Here is a 20,845-nt window from a genome sequence, read left to right on the forward strand (position 1 = left end):
AGAAGAGAGCAGATGGGAGGGAGAAGGTGCTGTGACTCCCTGCGTAAAACGGCCATGGAGGCGGTGAGGAATGAGACCCAAAAACAACTGTTTTCTATTTACAAATTTAAATAAACAGAACAGCCTTCCCCGCGGTGTTTGTCTAAGTGCAGCAGCATTGCTGCTGTGTAGGTCATGAAAAGGTTGGTGCATAGTTTAAAACTTCCCATTCTGTTAATTTCTTAAAGAACAGTCGTTCATAGTCTGAGCACAAAAGCTCATGATTTAATGAGGAACAGAAACAAAATCTCTGATTGTTGGTGTTTCAAACTTCATTGGAGTCCTCTGGCAACCACAAGTTGATCCTCTGCAGCTTCAATACCCTTTAGCCCTCCATATAAGAGTACATGCTGAATAGAGGACAATGCCCGGTTGTTATGTTTATTTACCCTTACTACAAGCTGGGTTAACCTCTTCAAAACAGCTTTACTAAGCCCGTTAACCACACGGCCCACATGACCTGTCGCCGTATCCCTAATGTGATGTAAATCTGACTCGCGACCATATGCACGATTTCTGCCGCATTGTGCCGCCGAGAACCGTGCCTCGACCGCGGCTGCCGAAAGCAGAGACAGAGTCTTGTGTAGGGGCAGTGTTTTAATGGCAGAGATACGAGGCGAGGGGGGGGGGAGGGGGGAATGGAGGGTGAGAAGCCTGTGCAGGACAGTGAGTTTCATCCAGTGAGTTTCATCACATTTATTTCAGCTGATGTGTGATTACCCAGAGCTTTGACTTTCACATGGACTTTGTCATGGGAATGGAGACTGAAGGCTGACCGGTGTCCGCAGGTTATTTGAGGGGAGCTCACTGCTCATATCCTGCTGGTGTCCTCTTGTGAAGCCACGATCCCATAGCCATGATATCACGCATGACATGGCACCGTGGCAGGCACTGAGAGCGAGCGGCACTTTGGGTTGCGAGCACTGTTAACGACGAGCAATTCTGGCAAGGAAATTATGGCAGATCTGCAAAACGTCAATGAATTTCTTCTTAAGCGTGATGCATTTGATTTTTTTTTTCCCCTGAAGTCTTATAGTCATCTTTTAAAACAAGCTTCCGTGGCCCCATGGTGAGCGCTCCATTTACCAGATCATTTTTTCTTGATGGCTGTGGCAAGCGTAACAATGTTCCGTGCCTGCTTCAGCAGCGGCATGTCTATCATGCTCCCGCGGAACGTGAAAGCGCCCTGCAAAAGAGAGAGCATGGGAAGCTGCAGCTCGGCTCTCCCATCAGAAGACATCTGCTGGCAGGGTGCAGAGATGGCTCCTAGGGGATGAGATAACCAACACCTGGAGTAAAGATGGTTTTGGGGTGGGCAGAGGGAATTCCCATTGTCTGGGTGTATGGCTGGGCCTCCCCACCAGGGAGCATGGGGATGGCTGGAGCCTGGGAAAAACAAATGGTTATTGTAATATTGTGGTTACTGTAAGAATCTAGCCCAAATCTCCAGAAGCAGTGTGAGGCCCACCTGAATGCTGCTATAGGGGGTTTCCCAGCAGCGATCCCAACACACATCAGCAGTGATGGGAGAACCAAGGAAAGCCGGATCTCACTTTGCATTTCCAGGGACTCTGTGCTGGTGCTGTGCTGAGTTCAAAGCAGTCAGCAATGTGTCACAGCCACCACTCGGCAGAAGAAACACGTATGAAGCAAAGCAAAGCCTGAGTTGGGTGTTCTTACCAAGAGAGGACTTGATGATAAAGCTCCGTGCATCAGGATATGCCAAAAAACAGGGGGGGGAAATGTTATTTGTAGTTCTGGCAGTACCTTGGCACATTCTTGGATAAAGCAAACACGAGGGTGCAACTCTCTCCCCAGGGAGCTGAGAGGGGCACCCTGTGCAGTGTGGCAGTGGGTCCAGGGACAGGTTTGGCAGTGAGTGAGGTGAGAATGGGGGGGATGGCATGGGAACAGGTTGCTGCGGGCACACGGGTTGGGATAGGCAGCTTGCTGCTGTCTGCTTGTCTTTGAGGGCTGGTAGGGGTTAAATGGAGGAATCTCATAAACAGAGGGAAGACATTGCCCATTGACAGAAATGGGAATGAAATGTGCTGCTCTGGTGGTACACATCGGTTGACTGAAGGAGTATGAATTAAACACTGAATCACATTGTGAAACAAGTAAAACAAAATCCTTCTTGCACACTAACATGACACAAATCAGTATCACTGCATATAAGAGCAGGCTCTGTAGGAGCCATTAACAAAGCAATAGTTAGAGCTATGATTTTATTGCAAGTAGGATTTCATGCTAGAGCTTGCAGTATTTTAGGGAGGTCAGAGAATAACAGACTGACAGCACTCAGCTGCAGATGCTTCAGATCGAATGTCTTATTTACAGAGCAACAGATCAAGCCTACATTAATAGCAACAACAATATGAATTAAAATAACGATTACAATACTTTCTGCCTTAGTGACATCCCAGCCAGTTTCATGTATAGTTTCAACATTAACAAAAGATGCAGCATCAAGCCACTCCATTTATTAACTGTTGTGAAAATACCGTAAGATTTAAGTAGACCTTTTATGATGTTATTCTTTGGAATCACTCAAATCGATGATGTAACGCTCCTGGTAAGCATAAGGCATATTTTTTCACAGTGAGAAAAATGCATTTTAATTGTGCCTGTTTTCCTATAAGCAGTTGGTTTCAGAATGGCTATTGTTTAAGGAGAAATTCATGCGTGTGTGATAAGCAGAGAGCTGCTAAGATCAGGAATGGCCCTTCCCAGCCCTGAGAAGTGGATGCACTGAGAGCAGCTCTCCCAAGTGCCCGTAATGTTGTGCAAAGAGGTGGGCGCCCAGTGATGTTTGTGGGGTCAGGGCATGGTCTTCAGGGCCCGTCTTGAAAGGAAAATGGGATAGCAGCACATGGAGGCATGAACACAGAACCACGGCAGGTAAGCAGCGCATCCTCCTGTCAGCAAGCAGCTGCAGATTTGGCTGTTATGAATTTGAATTCTCAAAGGGAAAAAAAGCAGCAACGAGTAGCACAAAGAATTTGGCTTCTCTGCCCGTTCACTCAGAGGCTTAATTTCTCCCTGCTAATTTGCAGTGCTGAGCTCAAGTCCAGAAAAAGAAACCGATTTTAATGCCATTGAATATGCCCTATTCACTGCCTCCCCTTCCACCCACAGGTTTCGGCAGATAGGAAATACCCGTAATTACAGCTTTGTCCCCACGCTCTCTTTTCCGTCTCTGGTAGCAGAAATTCGCCCTTAACACTCTTTTGATTTTTATTCACATTAATACGAAGAAAACGAGACTTTCTATAAACACCATTGACTTTGATTGTGTTAATCTGAGGATCGGTGTAGCCATAGATCTCAATTTTTTTTTTGGCTGATGGTCTTCAATCATCTCACACTTCCAGCCTGTACTTCCAGTAGTTCAGCTGCTGGTCAGACCCAGAGTCAGCTCTCAAGGAAACCAGATCCAGGCCAAGCCCAAAGAGGTGCTATCCCCTCTATGATGAATTTCAGTGTGTCCTAAAGTGCTCTGAGAACAGAACGTAGAGGGCTTTTGACAAACAAAACAGCTGGAAGGGAATTAAAATTAGATAAAGTTTTTATCTTTTTTCTTCTTTTCTTTCAATTTCTTTCTTTTTTTTTTTTTTTTCTCTTTTTTCTTTTTTTCTCTCTATTTTTTTTTTTCAAGAGGAAACTAACAAGAAGTGCTAGTCTTGGAAAAATGAGAACTGAGCCCAGTCAGTGTCAGTGCCACAGAAATCCAGCCTGCTGACATGGGAAGCAGCAACAGAGAGCTGACAGAGGTCAGCCAGTTTCACAGGCTGGGAGCTGGCGAGGCAATCTGAGAAAAAGGGGCCAACTAATCATAGCCATTGCCTAAACTAACTCAGATCTAACAGAATTCAGTGCATAACTGGGGACTCCTCGCTCACAATGTAGACGACACCCCTGTCCATGCATTGCCATGGATCAGGTCATAAATTTCCAATGTGTCCCATCTATACAAGAAGCACCAAGTAGCAGAAAGTTTTGGCGTTGACCATTTATATGCAATGACCGAAGGCTAAATGTGTTAATGTGATGGTTCCTGGAACACACAGATCTTCTTTCTGTGTGTTGTATGAGGCAGAATCCAAGATCTTCTGCCTTGTGGAATTTTGGGGATGGTTAAGAGCTTGCTAAATCTATACTATCCTCTCACAAACATAGCATAAGTTTTCTATGGCAAGACGTATTTGATCTTCCTAGAAAGTAAATGAATGGGATTCAGAGTTAGCGATTTCTGTATCTGCTGGGGATCAATGGGTTTTGGGGGAGCCAGGAAAGGGGAAAAAACTCCACATCCAACTTTCTTGCTGGCATTTATTATGTGTGGAAGAGTTGTGGTGACTTTGAGTGAACAGAAAAACCAGTGAGTCACCTGTCATGACTTTGCAGAAGATCATGGAAATTGAAGTCTCTAACTTCTTCTTTTTTGCTTTTTTACATTACTTCCATGTAATGTGCAGTGCTATACAGGGTTTTACTCCCTCCACTTTTGTTTCCTTATGTATCACTGGGTAAACTAAAGAAACAAGCTGGCTGAAGCTATTGGGGTACAGAGCACTTCGGGGACCTCATAACTCTGTAGCGCACTTGCCTCTGAGCGATGGCTTGGATGAAAGACAATGAGTTAATTAAAGCAAAATAGTAATTGTTCTGGGACATGTGGGACAGCAATCAGACAAACTAGTCCCCCTTGGTTGACAAGAGGGAGGAATTAGAGGAATTCCCACTCCAGGGAACACTTGGGGCAGTTTCCTCAGTATTTGCTCTTTCCTTGCATCTACCCATACCCATCTGGGTGGCTGCAATGAGCTCCTTGCAAAAGCAGCTGCAGATCCTCTCTTCCCTAGATGGAGGAAAATACCAGAAACAGGATCAGTTTTCCTAAGGGCTAGCAAGTATATATATTTGAAAGTACTGAAAAAATCCAAAAAAATCACCAAAATCTACTGGCTTCCCTTTTGGTTACAGATATGACTCCAAATGGTTGCGAGGACTCCGCGTTCTGTTTTGGGAATCAACAGTAGTTGTTCTCAATTACCTTGACCTTTGCTAATCAACCTTGCTTGTAGTTTGTCTATTGCAGAAAAAAACCCAACATTTATTTCATATAACGTGAAATAATATAGCCAACGGTGCTGGGCTCAGTGGTGTGTCTACAAGTATGGACTGCACTGGGCAGTCCCATGTGGGGATAGCCAGCTCTCTCAAAGCAGTTTACTTCGGGATCCTACTCAGGAGATTTGGAGGCTTGGAGGTACCAGGAGATGTTCATGAGCAGATAGGGCCTTAGCATGGGGCACTCTGGTCAGTGAAAGAAAAGGAGAAGAGAGCCAAGGTCATGTTCCATGGAATTGCAGTTCCTACGAGAAAGAACCTGCTGCTGAATTTTGAATTAGACATAGGTCTGGGGTGAGGGTTATTGAATGCCTGTGAAATTACCAGCAAATCTCTGCTGCTGGTTAGGTGCTCAGAAGATGAGCAAGCTCTTGAGTGAGGGGAAGTCCTTTGGAGGCACTCTGGTGTCACTAGTTAGAAACAATGCTCTGCTGATGGAGACGTGCCTTTCTTCAATTACTTTTCTGCTCAGTTCCGCTAGAAATACTTTCCCTTGCAGACCAAATCCCTGCACTCACGTAGGCAAGTGTCCCCAATTCCACAGACACTAGAAATGTCTTTGAGACACAATTACCTGAGAAGCAGTCTCTATTTCTGTTGTAATTCGATGGATTACTTGGGGATAGATCCTAGAAGTCTACTTAGGACTTTTTGGAGACCACAAATGTACGTACAATAAACCCATTAAAATCCTCCCAGGTCTGAGAACATTATCCCTTATCCTGCACATTAACCTGTCCTAAGGAAATGGGAGTGCTGTGCCCTAGAAGAATGGCAGATTTGCTCTTCTGAGGAGGGGAGGAAGCAGGTGGATGGCAAAGGGTCCTCCTAAAAAGCATGGCATTCAGGAAGATAATTCCCTCAAGGATTAATGAAAACACACATTCTTTAAGCACCCCCCTGCAGAGGAAATGTGGAAATCTCTGCTTCAGGGCTTAAAAAGAACGCTTGGATTTGCTTACAGGTATTTGAACAAAAGGGAGCCCAGCTCGCAGCACATGGAGCTGGGTCTGTGCCTGGGGGAGGAGTGATTAGCCTAACCACAAAGGAATGACTTTCCCTTCAAACAGAAGGTTGAAACCATATTTTTGGGGAAGTCAAGAGTAGGAAATAAGCTAACAGCTGTGATGGTGCTGAATGAAGGCTTAATTAATTTTCTTTTTCTTCTGCGAGTTGTCGCCAAAGACCCATCACAGAGAGCTGGGTCACAATTCCATTTTTATTTTTGGTGAACTTCCAAAGGTCAGTGAGCTACTAGGAGCTGGTCAATGATATCTGGGTCAACTGAGCACGTTTTTCAGGTTATAGCAAGAAAAAGTCTCCCACTCCTCTCTGCTCAGGTCTGTCCTGCCTCCAAATTGACACACAACTCTCAGCCTTCTTTTAGCATCTTTGCAATAGGAAATGGAGAAAGAACCAGTGCGGTCACATACAACAAACTGAGGTCTCCCATCACAGCAAGCTAGAAGAGCTTTTCCGGTTGCATATTTTCATATCCTCTGCACTGAACACTTTGACATTTGCCTCTTTTGGTCACAATGTTACATGAAGAAAGGAAGGCACTTATAAACAAGATCTTTGGGAAAAATAAATGATCCCTGGAAAGATTTGTCAAAAATTTCCTTTTGGCAAGAGGAGATACATAGGGGGTCTCTGTGACCCACAGAAGTCAGGGATGATTAGGGAGGGGATTCTGCAATATATGTATGTACACCAGCAAGGCCCTGTCATCATCCCGTCTTGATGTGAATAAGACTTTAAATATCACTGCCTTTGTTTTTCTTCTCACCTGTGTAAACTTCCACCAGTACGGAAGCAGTTACTGGGTACAGAGGATGTATCACTTTGTAATGCAAGACTTAGTCGACAGCCTGTGTGTGTGAGACATGATTCTGCCTCTTGGAGATGATGGAAGGACACAAAAGGTCGAGAAAAAAAGAGCAACAGCAACATGAAATAGAGATTTTTTTTTTCCCCTCAAATAAGCCCCTAGCAGTAGTACATGAACTCTGACAGGAAAGTCCTCTCTAAAGCTCAACAGGTGGAAAGGACTCTATGATCCCCCCAGTCCACAATGGGGCAGGAAAGATGAAGAACAGGGACCCAGAAAATCTATTATTTCAGTCCTGAGGAATGCCATCTCCTCCACCCAATGTTCCCAGTCCTCGGATGAAGGTCCTGCCCTGCTGTGTGATCAGGCAAGTCATGTTTCCATTTCACAGTTCCCCAAGACTGTCTGAACCAGTGGAGACAGCCATTTAGGCTGGGATGGGCCAACAGATCCTGCTTGGTCCAGCCACAGAAACTGCTTCAAGCCACAGAGGTCTCCACCTTGCACTGAGCCTGTGTAAGATCCCTGAGTGAAAGGCTGGCACCAGGATTTTTAATTGCTGTCTTTATGATTTCACTAGATTCCTTCTCACTGTAGTTATTGCCTTCCTGTGTGTTCATGTAGAGTAGGAAGGAATAAAATCAAATAAACAAAGAGAGTCCTAGGAATATTCCTCCTTAGTTTCCAGCTGTCATCTATATAATGGATGAGGAATGAAAGAAGTCTAGAGAGCACAGTGGTTTGGAGATGCTGCTGCCAAGGAAATCTTTACTTCATAGCACAGAAGCAGCTCCCTGGATAAACATCATATTCAACCACGAGCACGATGGTTATTATACAGAAAAATGAAAAGTAACTAACATTAAGATCATATCCTCAGATGCCCTTAATTAAGTCATTCAATATTAACTTGAGGCTTCCAGTTACTGAAGCAATTTGTTAAAACCTCGAAAATTGAATTTGGAAGTAGGTGCCTACAGGACACTCAGAAGGCATTTGATACTGAAAAGGAAGGTGGTTGTGAAGCAACACAGGCAAGAATAGTAGCAACGGTGAAGCTTGTTCTGTCAACAAGAAGGGAATTGCTATTATTTTTGTGTTCTGTATTATTATCTCTAATTTCACATTAATTCTCTGAATAGGGTTGAGCAGCCATTCTTCACTGCGTTTCTCTATTCCAGCTGAGGGAGCTTTTGCAGAAAGCTGCTCTAGCTCTGTGAGAATGGCAGCTAGCACAGAATGGAGCTGCAAGGCAGCACGACTGCTACTGTTGAAATTACCTGAAACAATATTTTGGATGTAAAGGCCTCCAAATTCCCCTCAGTAAGCCTTAGAAAGGGCCATCTGGTGAGAATACGACATGTCATGTCAGATCCTGCTTTGAAAAGTGAGCACTTGTTAGTACTTTGCAAGCAGGGCTGGGCACATGGCTGCCTTCGTGATTTGCTTTGTGCGAAGTGGTTCTTGGCACTGCACCTCCACATGGAGATGTCCACATGGAGGGACAGGCTTGGCACCTGGACCCCAGAAAGATGACATCCTCTGTCCTCTGTGGGTGCATGTCCTGGAGGGCAGGGGCCATGTCCCTGGCTGGGCAGGCAATGAAGGTGTGTGGAGACTGTCCTCCTGACCAGAGAAATGCAGTATATAAGCACAATCTGTCTGTGAAGGCATTCAAGGCCAGGCTGGGAGGGGCCCTGGGCAACCTGGTCTAGTGGGTTACAGCCGCATGGCAGGGGGTTGTAACTGGATGGGCTGTAAGGTCCCTCCCAGCCCAAGACATTCTATGATTTTATGATCCCAGATCCTCTGACCCCATGCACTGGCCTTTAAGGAGAGGAGGAAAACAGATTAAAGATGCAATACATGCTTGCTGGGGAACAAGGAAGGGAGAATTAGCAAGAAAATGTTTTGTGTGAGTTTCTGCCCTGCTTTAGGAGGCTTTGCAGCCCTGTGCAGTGAAATCTGTCTCCTGCTTTCCCCACCTGGCACATCTCCCTCATGACTGTGCCAGTGTAAGAATAGGTAGAGCACAAGTAATTAGTTAAAACATCCCCAACTGCTCTGCTTGAGGGGGCTCAGAAAGTGCCCCCAGGTGGGTCTTCCTAAGAGAAAAGCCTTTAGTGTGACACAACACACATTTTGTACAACTGTACAGATAAACTTGAAGCAGGAATCCAGTCTCTATTTTTATATATGCATCAATTTGCACTTCTAAAAACAAGCAGCCTGTCAGCAGCCCATGCTTAAATCCTAGCAGCTCTCTCCATTTACACACAGAGAAGCACCTGAGCCTGTACTTCCTAACTCCAGGAATGCCACCCAAATTTCTGGATCCTCTGTGTGAGGAATATGCGCTGCCCACTTCATGGGGACAACGGATCCTTGCAGACACCCAAATATAATGTACTCTATATCAGTGTAACACACAACAAGGTACCCTGTGCTCCCCGTGGGGTCCTGACCGCCCCGTTAGCCCTGCGAGGGGTCTGCTCTCAGCAGGCAGAGCCCTCCTGGGCCCGGCAGGAGCTGGACAGGGCCCAAGCGCGAGGCGCATCGTCTCCAAGATACAGTGGCTTGGGGCAGCTTGTCCCAGACAAAGAGCATTATGAGGGAACCACTGCTGGAAATTTCCATCCCTTTGTTGGGTGGATGCTGTGTAAATAAATGCATTCCTAAGATTTTTCATAATCCCGGAAAGGCCCGTAAAAGAAGCTCTACAGCCTGTCAAATCGCTAACGTTCATAAATATTATTCCTCCGCCGCTGAGCACACGATGTACAATGGCACAGAACTGAATGCAAGAAACGTATGCCAAAAGCTTTCTAAGGAGAAGTCTGTGTGTTTGGATACTGTGTGTACAGATATTTCTTCTGTTTTGTCCCTGTTACAGCTCGGATTTGTGAATTGCTCGCCTTGGTTCTAAACACTCCTTACCTGACAGGCAATGTTGGCAGCAGCATTTAGCTCCCCGTGCCTGGTGCGATGTGCAGGTGCTTTGAAAACACTTATAAATTAGCATGCTGCTGTAAACGTGTAAGCAACCTCTTAATTCGATTCTCCTGTTTTCCCTTCTGTCTGAATCTTACTGTAAAAACAAACAATTCAGGAAGATCCTCTTACAGCAACAGTGCCTCACTCACTCATCATGTACAAACTGATAGAGAAGGTATTCTGTTCACCCGATGTGCTGGTAGCATAAACACGGGAGTTACTTGCACAGCAGAGAGCAGCAGCGGCAGTCAGCAAAGTGAGATCTTCCCACAATAAGCCAGCAGCTTCTCCCATTAACTCTGCCCTCTCACACTCAGTTAATCTGGATTTCTAAGCTGACTTCTGTGCTTAATGCAGCTCAAATTCTATAAAAATTTAGAATAGAATCTGACTTTCACTTTGCCAACACAACATTTATTGCCTCTCTCCTTCATTTCTGAGCACACTCTGATTTATCTAATGCTTAGGTTTTCCCAACAGCTACACCCGTTTTCTTTAGGATGAAGTTATCAATTTTGGAAATCACATCCCCTACTAAAACAGATCTGCTGGAAAAATACTGAAACAATACAGAAATAATATATATATTTTTTTTCTTCCAGTACTTTTTATTTCTAGATCTCAAATTCCTAGACAATAGAGAACATTTAATATGTAAATCGATAAAACATGAAATGTACGTTTTTAGCGTTTGCCTTCTATTTGCCCAGAATGCACTGTTACTATTTATTTCCTACATATGCTATTTTTCAAGTTGAAAATATATTTAAAAAAATACAATGAAACCAGCCTAGAAGCCAAACCAAAACAACACCCCAGACAGCACGATCTCTGTAAAGTAAACCTGTTTTTGGCCAGCAAAGTCTTTAACACTCATCTGTTTGGACGCTGTCGCAGCATCTCCAGCTCTGCAGTGCTCATCTGATAGGCAAATTTTTAGGATCCTCAATACTCAAATACAACTCGGGGGCTGCTCTGCCTAAGCTTGTCAGTTTCCAGGACGGAGGAGCCTGCCTCAGCCTTTGCTCAAAGAAACATGATTATGGTAATTGTCTCTCTCAAACTGGAACTGACTGTAAAAGCTGATCACTGTATTTTAATATAAAATACTGTTGACCAAGGGCAGCAAACTTTAAAACCAATGAATAATAAACTGCGATCCCAGAGACCAAAGACCAGTAACTTATCTGCTGCGCAAACAACCACACAAATCCCTCACATTTATTTTTTCCAGGCTTTCAACTTTGATTAATAACATGGCAAAAGCACACAAGTCTCAACCATATTAACCACAGCTATATTTTCAGCCCTACTGACACGAACGCTTTAATAAAATAAAAGGAGAAGGAAAACAGAAGAGGTGTTTCATTAGGACATGAGGATTACTAAAACCACTGTGTGGAGCATTTGTCAGGAGGTGGCACGGGAAGAGTTATTACTTACATTTTAGCGTGTCTCTAGGACGCAGAGCCAGAGGCTCCCTCGGTGAGATATGTTTGCTTTGGAAAAATATGAAGTAATCAGGCTGCCTGAGCTCTTCTAGCTGACACGTTTTTAATACCAAAATGCAAACCCAGCTAAGAAGTTTGCAGGAAGCACTACAGAGAAAACTGTTTTTTCCAGTTTGGTTAGGAAGCCCAGCAACACTGAAGTGGTGTGAGGATCAGAAGTTCTCAGATTAACCTGCCAGTTCTTTTTACAAACAGATACAAAGCATACATATATGAAGCATGGTTAAAATAATATACCAAGATGCAAACCCCCACAAATCTGTACTTGTGTCTGCTTACAGAAGCTTACAACCTAAATGAAAAGCATTTATTAAAACACACCAAAAAATGGCTGATGTGATCAGGAAACCAATGTCGTGCCAATAAAATTGCAGCTACGAAACAAATCCAAAGAATAATGCTTGCTAATGCAGAGTGCTTGCATTTTAACATCTGTAGCTTCATTGTTGTGTGAGACTGGGACTGTAGTTACATCTCTCCCAGTCTCCTCACTGGCTGTACAAACGACAGGGGTATTCCATAGATGAGTTTCTAAATTCGGTGAATTAAAAGCATTTTACTAGCAGTAAAAAATAAATAATATCGGGGTGAACATGTCATTTGACTTTTTCATCCTGCATCTACCTGCCCACACTCTTGCTCTAGCAGCACATTTATAATGATGCCTTTGCCAACAGACCCAAGCTTTTAAAATCAAGATAACGTGCAATGCTGGTCACAGATTTTCTACTTCTAAACCACTAACAGGAAGACAGTCACCCTCCAAAATAGGGGAAGTAGAACAAAGAGATCCAGGCATGTAATACAGTAACAGTGACCCTGAAATAACTGCTCAGGATGGCACCCAAATATGATAGTAAAGGACACCTCGGCACCGCAGACGGGATGCGGCAGCTTCGCAAAGAGAAGGGCAGACCAATAACAAATACCTTGTCATACTTTCATCCTGAGATGAAAGCATCGTTTCTGCTTTGACCTTTCTTAGAATCTGTAACACACAACACCTGGGGCAGCCGAGATACAAGGGAACAGGGAAGGGGCACGCTGCAGCTTATTCCTACCCACCAGCAAGCGACAAAACACACAGAAAATCTCTAAGCTGCACCAGAGAAAGCGAGAATCTATGCACAGCCCTACATGTGAGCTTCATTAACAAAGATATTTTTTCCCACTCGAATTGCACACATGCAAGTGTAAACCATTTCTGCACGCCCCCACTACCCGCTCTGACATCGGGATTTTGGCTGTCCCGGGCTTGGCTGTCACTAAGACAAACATATTTCACCACAACTTTTTTCATTCAAAAAGAGGCAAACTGGATTATAGCAAATAACCTTTAAGATAATTAACTGACAATGCTGCAACTAGCATAAAATCTTCCTTCAGGCGACCCCTAATTTAAGTATTACTGGCACAAAGTGGAGACAGATTGCGCATCACCACCGCAATATTTACATAGCAGAAACCCACAGAGCAGGAAACGTGAGACTCAATGATGCACTAAATTAGGAACAATCATATTCTAGTGTTAATTTGCTTTCCACTCTATCCAAATTTCAGGTCCAGCAATCGGTGTAAATGCACATAAAACATTCCCATTTTTAATGATTAAGAACCACAATCCGCAAGCAGCTCTGCTCAGAAGTAAATCTACTCACTGCTAGGGACGTTTGCAGGATCAACCCCCCCAAAAGCGAGGCAGTTTTAGCAGCACAGAGATTTTCTGAAAACTGAATCTTCCTCAGCTGTTTACCCCTTTCCATCAATTATGCCTGCACAAGCTGTTGGAGTCTTCTGCCCATCTACCTGCCTTTTGCTGGCAAATATTTTCTTTTGGTGGTGCGACTCAGAAGCAGCTTTAATTCACCGATTCTGCAGAGATATATGCGTGTACTCAGAAGGCTCTGTGCTCAAAAAATTAAGGTTAAAACGGGGAGAGAAAAAGACAGCCAGGTTATTTGTAAACACACTGGTGCCACATTTATGATAAATACACACTCTACAGACTCGATGCAGATACAGATTTTAAAAGCGTGACTCTCTATGCAGCATGCTTTGTAAGACAAACGCAAACAGCCACCACCACCATCTCTCTAAATTTTAAACATTGTTTAAATTCACTTTCCACAACATCATATAACAAAATATTTACCTTTCCTAAACGCTGATGTTCTTCAAAAGCAGAAATCAGTTCTTGCGCCCACTTTATTTTTTCAGGGCTGGGAGAGAACTGTTCCTGGACAACAGCAATTTGGTTAGGGTGAATCACCTGCTTACCTACAAAGAAGATTAATAACACCAGAATCATGCATCGACAAACAGATGTTCAAGCAAAATGTTCCAACCACTTGAGGCTCTCCTATGCCTTGCAGACTTTCTGCTCCTGAACTAATTATTTTACTTGTTTTCTTTTATTATTTAACTGGACTACGTGCCAGATTTTTTAACAATAAAAATATCTGGCGCAATACTTGCATTTAGTATGTTTGAAGGGACCCAGAATTCTTTCTCCTCCCTCCTCATTTCAGTCCATACATCTTCCATGGTTCATCTCAGGTGGAACTGTTGGTCTGGGGAAGTCAGCAGTGCTAGAGCACAATGCAACTCTGAATTTTACCTTTATAAATGGCACTGCCAGTCACTCGTAAATAAATTGCATTAAAGTGTGTTCAGAAAATGAGGTTTATCGAACTGAAAAGTTTCTGGCCATGCAGAGATCGTTCCCTCAGTTCTTAGCACTGGCTCTGCATCACGCGATGCTCAGGGCTGCTTATGTTTTTGTTGTGGTTCACAGGTGCAGGTAGGCTGGGGCATTTGTTTAGCCACCGGTATATTAAACTGCTGCCAGAGGTACCCTGAAGTGTTACGAAGAACTTTTTATTAATCCTTTCTTGTATGAACATACAGTAGGAAAATAAAAATAGGTGTAGCCTTCTTTTTTTTTTTTTTCCTACCAGAGATTTTCCAATGCGAATAGACAGCCACATAATCCGTTCTAATCTGTTATTGTACTTAGCCACATTAAAACAAATACATATCTAATTTGTTTGACAGTTTTCAAAGTGTGGCACTCGACGTTATTAGCCCGTTTCTAAGGGAATTTCACAGGCAACGTGATGGCTGCACGATCCCCTGCGCCGTGCCGTGGGAGCGCTTCAATAAAGCGGGGCTACTGCAGCCTCAAGCCTCGCCGTGACACAAATTAATCCCTCTATGCCACACGGCAGAGCGGGTTGCAGCCACGAGCCCCATCCCCAAGCCTTTCACGCCTCCCAGCCCTACAGCGGGGCACCTCAGGCTAGGCTGAGGGCTTGGGGCCGCTGCCGTGCCCCATGTTGGGCCCACGCCTCCTGCAGCCCTCGTGCGGTGCTCAGGGACCCCTGGGGTCCTCAGGAAGCTCTGGGGTGCGGCTCTGGGGTGACACTGGCACTGTGGGCAGCTGCCCACGGCATGCGGCCCGGCCTGGGGAAGAAACGCGACCCTTCCACTGGGCTCCAGGATGTGAAGCTAGAAATAAGCTCATCGCTACATGCAATAGATCCCGTACCACAGCACACGCGTGCCACTCTTTTAAACAACAGAGTGGAGAAAAGATTCCCATCACCGGGATTCCTTGTGTCAGCCTGCAATGGCTCTCTGATAAATGTGTGCCATGAAAGGACTGTGAGTGCTTTCTTTTGATAGAAAGCAATTGTAACTCTTCAGAGTTGCCGCGTTTCTTCAAAATCCACAAGTCGTTCGATTTTATTTTAGTTCCCATTAAACAGTTGCTGGTGTAAGATCTCGAGGGCGGCCAGATACTCTGTCTCAAATCTTAATATTGCATATATTTCACAATAATCTGATATTTTTTTTTTTAAAGAAAGAAATTATAGGCAGACAAATTCCCTGAGCTAATGCTTTACATTCTTTCTAACGAAATGTATTTTAGTTGCTTTAATTAAATGTCACTACTGATAAGCTCATGGTGTTCCTTATTTTTAACATGATGCATTCTAAACTAATTCTAAAGAGGGAGAGTGGACAAGTAGTTCCTGCAAAATGCTGAAAACCTAACTTTCTGGAAGAAATAAAGAACAGATTTTAATTTGTGTTTAAAATCACAACAAAAATAAAAACACAGGTACGATTTTTTAAGGTGTGAAATGTTTCTGTGAAATGATTTTCTTCTGATACAAATATCCATAGCAGGAAGCTGTACTTTGCTTCATTAAAACATTATCAAACAATTTACAGAGAAGAAAATCGAGCCTTTGATTTATAGCACTCAGTGGATTTTTGTCACAGAATTATGTATCCAAATAACTGCATAATAGACGTAATGCCATGCAGGAATGAAGCAAATATTTTAAGTGGAATTGTTGTTATTGACAAGTTACCGAGAGAGTGCAAAATTGGAATACATTAAAATTTATGACCATGAAATCCTTTTTACAGTACCTCTTGATATATCGTGCTTTAAATCAATACCTGTCAAGTCTTTTAGGTAACTGTATGATGGTGTCGTTTTAGCCTTCTACAAAAGGCTACAAAAAGAGAGGAAACCTATAGTGTTTCGTATTTGTATCTGGCTTCTCAGCATGGAGCACAGGACTTTCTATAATGACTAAGTCGGCTGTTAAAGCTTGTCGTAGGTCTTCCTTAATTTTTTACATAAACTTTCCTAAAACTGATGACCATTTACTTGGGCTGCACGCTGGCTTTAAGTCCACAGACTCCGGCATTGTAAAACATCCTGTTGTATGTGCATGTGCGTGTGTATATTAATAAATACACAAAAGATATATTACACTGGCTAAACTACAATTGAAAGCAATCAATTTTATGGAAACACAGTAGCCGACGAAAAACCAGGCTGTTTGAAAGCTAGCTGGAAAAAAACTTGGCACTGAGGGTCACAGCAGTAACCAAATAGACGGTAAATTCTTCGCTATATTATTTAACTTGTTAAATTGTCAGTGAACACGCGTGATTACTTAAGGGATAATTCTGTTCTACTGGTTTCTGAATACAAGAAAATGCAAGGACGTGTAACTTTGCTGAATACATGGAGTTTATGATTGTGTTTGAGAGAGGTGAATGTGGCCCTACGCGTTTTGCCAGTTACCAGGTAATTGGTGAGCTTTCCCTCATTTTAGTCCTGTTGATTCCAGTGATTTAGATTACATGTGAAAAAGTAGAAAGATGTGATCGCAAGTAGTTAGAAATAACAAGAATGATGTGTTTAGAACTTGTTATGAAGGCAGTGCTTCGGGATTTTATTATCGCATTATCCGACAACTGCCAGTGACAAATGTGATGTATTTTATAGAAGGTCATGGATTAAGCTAGGGCCCATTTGTAAATTTCTGTGATGAAAATTAAATTGCAAATATTAAAATGTTTTTATTTTTATAGTTTTTGAACCAAATGTTTTTCCTTTTAGTTTGGAAGTGACATTTTAATTTAGCTAAACTACGCAAAAAACAAAGATTAAGTGAACTGCAAGCAAAAGAAAGAAAAAAGACAAGGGAAATATTTTTGATAGCCCTCAAATATTTTTTCTTTACCAAAAATTAAAAAAAATCTGTTTTGTTTTGAACAATTTTTTTTTCTTTAAGAATTTTGGCCACAAAATCTGAATACTGACCCATCTCTGTTTATGATGGGAGTGTTTGTCAGGCTGCTTGCTGCCCTTCTGAGATATGGTGATCAGAACTGCAGAGAGGCAGAAGGCAAAGAGCTGTGAGTTTCTGTTGGTGAAGCTGGTACCTTACACACAGCTTTATTCTTTATGGGTGCGTTAGATGCCAACTTGATGCTCTAAATTGCCACGTATGACCTTTTTATTTTTCTCCTATCTGGACCCTATTCTCATGCTAGAAAGCTTCCTACAGAAAGTCAGAGGAGTCCAAAACCCCATCAGTGCTGTTTATGCTTTACGATTTAAAATTTTCCAAACTGGCAGCCTGAGCAAAGTATTTAAAAGCACATTAAACGTTCAGAAAGATTGCTCTCAAAGGTGCTGGGCATCTGCAGCTCCATCTTCCGTCAACAGGAGGTTCAGATACTTAAATTTTTCAAAAATCAAGCCCTTCCCTAAACTAGAAAAGATTGGTCTCGATTACGTAGCCATCAGCAGGTGCTACCATTCAGGAGCTCCATTATTTTCCCACTTCAATAGCGGACGAATTGAGGGTGGAAGTCCACACGGACACAGATAATGTTGTGTAGCTGTGAGGAGCTCCTGCTCTGCCTCTGAAACGAGATGTGCTTTTACAACTGCTGAAGCTCAGCAGACGGGGAAGCAGAGTTTGGGCTGAAGGGAATCAATGTCTTTTTTTTTTTTTACTATCGAGTCCAGATCACTTGAAAGAACACTTTTAAAAGGACGCTCGCTGCATTTGGTTACTTTGCTTAGTGCTTTAAGATGTCATATGCCATTAACTGTAAAAATGCAGTGTGCTAAAGCACTTCCTTTGCTAACAAAACCCGAGCAGCTAAACGATTGCTATGCATACACCCTGAATGACAGTCACAGACGAATAATATAAAACGTCAGTGCTGAATCCTAGAATTCTATAACGCCTGTGTCAAATGGCTGATTTCTATTGCAAAAACACAATCTTTGGTGGCTGCACTGTCCCACCAGGGTGTCCAAGTGATCTGGTACACCAATCACAGGGTAACAGGCTGCATTACAGGGCTCTGTTGCAAGGAGCCTGCTGGTCTTGCTGTCTGCCAATACCCGTAGGTGTCACCAGCACTTACTGGGAGGGGAGCCAGGAGATGAAAAAAACAAATCAAAGAAAATAATAAAAAAAGAACTTTCCTGTAGCAATTAGCGTGCAGGGTTTGCTTATCAATTCCCTCACCTAGCAAGTGCTTTTTAAGCAACTGCTGCTTAAAAAATATGCAGAAGGGATCTGAATATCTTTAAAAAGTGACTGTGGATTGAGCATTGCAAAGTACAGTATCGCTTGTCCCGTACTCTGTGACTGGAGGAATCACATCCTGCACACCCTCTGCCCCAACCTCTCTTCAAAATACAGTCATATGCTCCAAGGGGTGTAGTTTTAAAAAGCAGCCTGAGACTTTTCAGGCAAAATTTCCAGGCAAAATTGTAAAGGTGCTAATAAATGCATATGAGCTTGGTGTCACTTAGTTTTTAAAAAACTGACCTGTCAAAGTAATGTGAATTACTTTGTCAAATATTTGTCAAAGAAATGTAGCAATATCTTGAAATTGAAGAATATAGGCATTATTTTCAGACATTGGCAGAAACCCATACCAGTGAAGCCCATCGAGGCACCTTCCTTTGATTGCCTACGGAGCCCATCTTCATCTCGGAAATCAATGTAAACCAGGTCTATTGCTTGGAGGCCAAATGCCTTTGCTGTGACTATTATTTTCTGCCTGGCATATAAAATATCGTGAGTTTCCTTATTGCTTGTTGCACCTATGAAAAGAAAGAAAACAAAGAAAAGATGACAATGCCTTAAATCTTTCTCTCTTGAATCTTTTGTAAGAAAAAAAAAAAAAAAAGAAAGAAAGAAAGAAAAGAAAATCTGAGATTTCATTTAACTGATTTGGGAAACAAAGGTGGATCGCAAGGCTGTACTGTAAAACCGATACTCCCAGGGAAAAAATAAGCTGCTTTAGCAAAAGGAATAAATCTCTCTTTATAGAGTCGCTTGTAGAATTCAGATTTTGACTCAGTTCGAATCTGAAGTTGTAAGCATGAAGTCGATGGAAGTTTTGGCTGGTAAGGACAACTGAGTTGGGACTAACGTGCAGTAATGGCCTTATTGTATTACTATATGTGCAGCAAGAAGCACTAAAGCAAGGGAAGCTTTCTGCAGTGTGACCCGCCGGCTACAACTAAATGGTTAAAAAATTCACACTGAGAGCAGAATTGCACTTTCCTTGGTTGTGATTCCTGTCACAACGGATGTCCTAAGCTGAATATTTAAGCTTTAGTATTTGGATGAAAAATGATGGTAGATGACCGAGAGGAACCAAAAGTATTCACAAGACACGGTGCACCAGCTAAGCAGCATTCTCATGTGAAGGCTGATGCAAAAAAATAATAATACGTTCCTTTCCTGAGGGTCACTGTTTAGATGCAGATTTCCAATTTGTTAGGAATAATTTAATGAATCAAGGCTAATTTTTATATTAAAATTTATTTTTAATTTAAACGTCTGCAGCTGTGAACTAATATCTTTAAACCGAATCAGACTAATGAGGAGACAAGTGGCTTCTCATAAAAAAAAATCAGAACAACTTTTCATTTTCAAGGAAGATTAATAGTGTTTTTACAGGAAAATATGCTAGGGATTACTGTATTGACACAGGGCATATTTAAAGCAAATTTATTACAGCAAAATATGACACGAGAGTATTTGCAGATGATGTCAAAATCCCAAGTGATAACTGACTCTAGATCAGAGATAAAGCAGACAGCAGAATTTTAAGATTTTTAACATAGTTCTTAAAAGCATGTGCATGTTTCTTATGGGTATGGTATTTTTAAATAATGTCAGTGACTCAACAGTTTGCCTTGACTTTTTATTTTGTTAATTTTTGCTACTGCATGGCAGAAAGCAAGAGGAAGTGTCAGTGCCCTGTAATACACAGGAACCACATTTTAATTTCTCAGTGATACATTCCGCATTGAAAAAAAAAAAAAATAAAAATGGAGAAAAGGGAATATGTAAAATGCAGAATCAAGAGTTTTTATTACATTAATTATCGCTGTCAGTAATGCAATGGAGATAAACTGGGTTTCTCCATTGCAAATGCCATTAACTATTATAGAAAAGAAACACGTAACAACCTATGCTGGCACGGAAATCCTCTCCTCCAAAGACGACTGCATCCAAATGAAAGCCAACCTGGGATCCTGTTCTCAATGCTTCTTCACAGACAGCCTACAAATGGGAGCATGTTGTTAATTTGTATAGAAATGCAGGAAGCAGAGAGACTAAGAGGATGTTACATCAACTCAGTATTACCAAAACCTGGTGATCCTTTGGTTAAAATTTCTCCTGCTAAGTAAAACCATTGTAGGTACTCAAGTGTGCACAATGCTTTAAAATGACTCAGCAGAATAGAAAACATTATCTTGCCCTGAGCACCTATATGCCTCCAGTGTGGAGATGCAGGACATCACAACAGCTTCATTGCCTCTTAGCCGGAGCTTACCATAATGCCCTTGCAATTGCTGCCCCGGATATTCAGGTAGCAATAAGGAACAAAACACCCCTCAAAAACTGCTTAAAAGCAAACAAAAATTATTATGTTTAATCAGTTTAACATGTAGCAGCACTGCCCGAGAAAGATTGGGATACTGGTT

At 42.5% G+C, this 20,845-nt stretch overlaps 1 protein-coding gene across 1 annotated transcript in view; it reads right to left on the bottom strand.

Moving 5' to 3' along the window:
* Positions 1–239: 239 nt before the first annotated feature.
* CLYBL (citramalyl-CoA lyase) overlaps positions 240–20,845 on the bottom strand; it is a 76,749-nt gene continuing 56,143 nt past the window's right edge. Inside the window, exons 5-8 of the mRNA XM_052664784.1 lie at positions 20,327–20,420; positions 18,779–18,946; positions 13,661–13,785; positions 240–1,225 (exon numbers count right to left, since the gene is read on the bottom strand). Coding sequence (XP_052520744.1) covers positions 1,130–1,225; positions 13,661–13,785; positions 18,779–18,946; positions 20,327–20,420 — 483 coding nt within the window. The 3' untranslated portion in view covers positions 240–1,129. The remainder of the gene's footprint in view (positions 1,226–13,660; positions 13,786–18,778; positions 18,947–20,326; positions 20,421–20,845) is intronic.

Source organism: Tympanuchus pallidicinctus, unplaced genomic scaffold, assembly GCF_026119805.1.
Source record: "Tympanuchus pallidicinctus isolate F22 unplaced genomic scaffold, pur_lepc_1.0 scaffold6, whole genome shotgun sequence".
Classification (NCBI taxonomy): domain Eukaryota; kingdom Metazoa; phylum Chordata; class Aves; order Galliformes; family Phasianidae; genus Tympanuchus; species Tympanuchus pallidicinctus.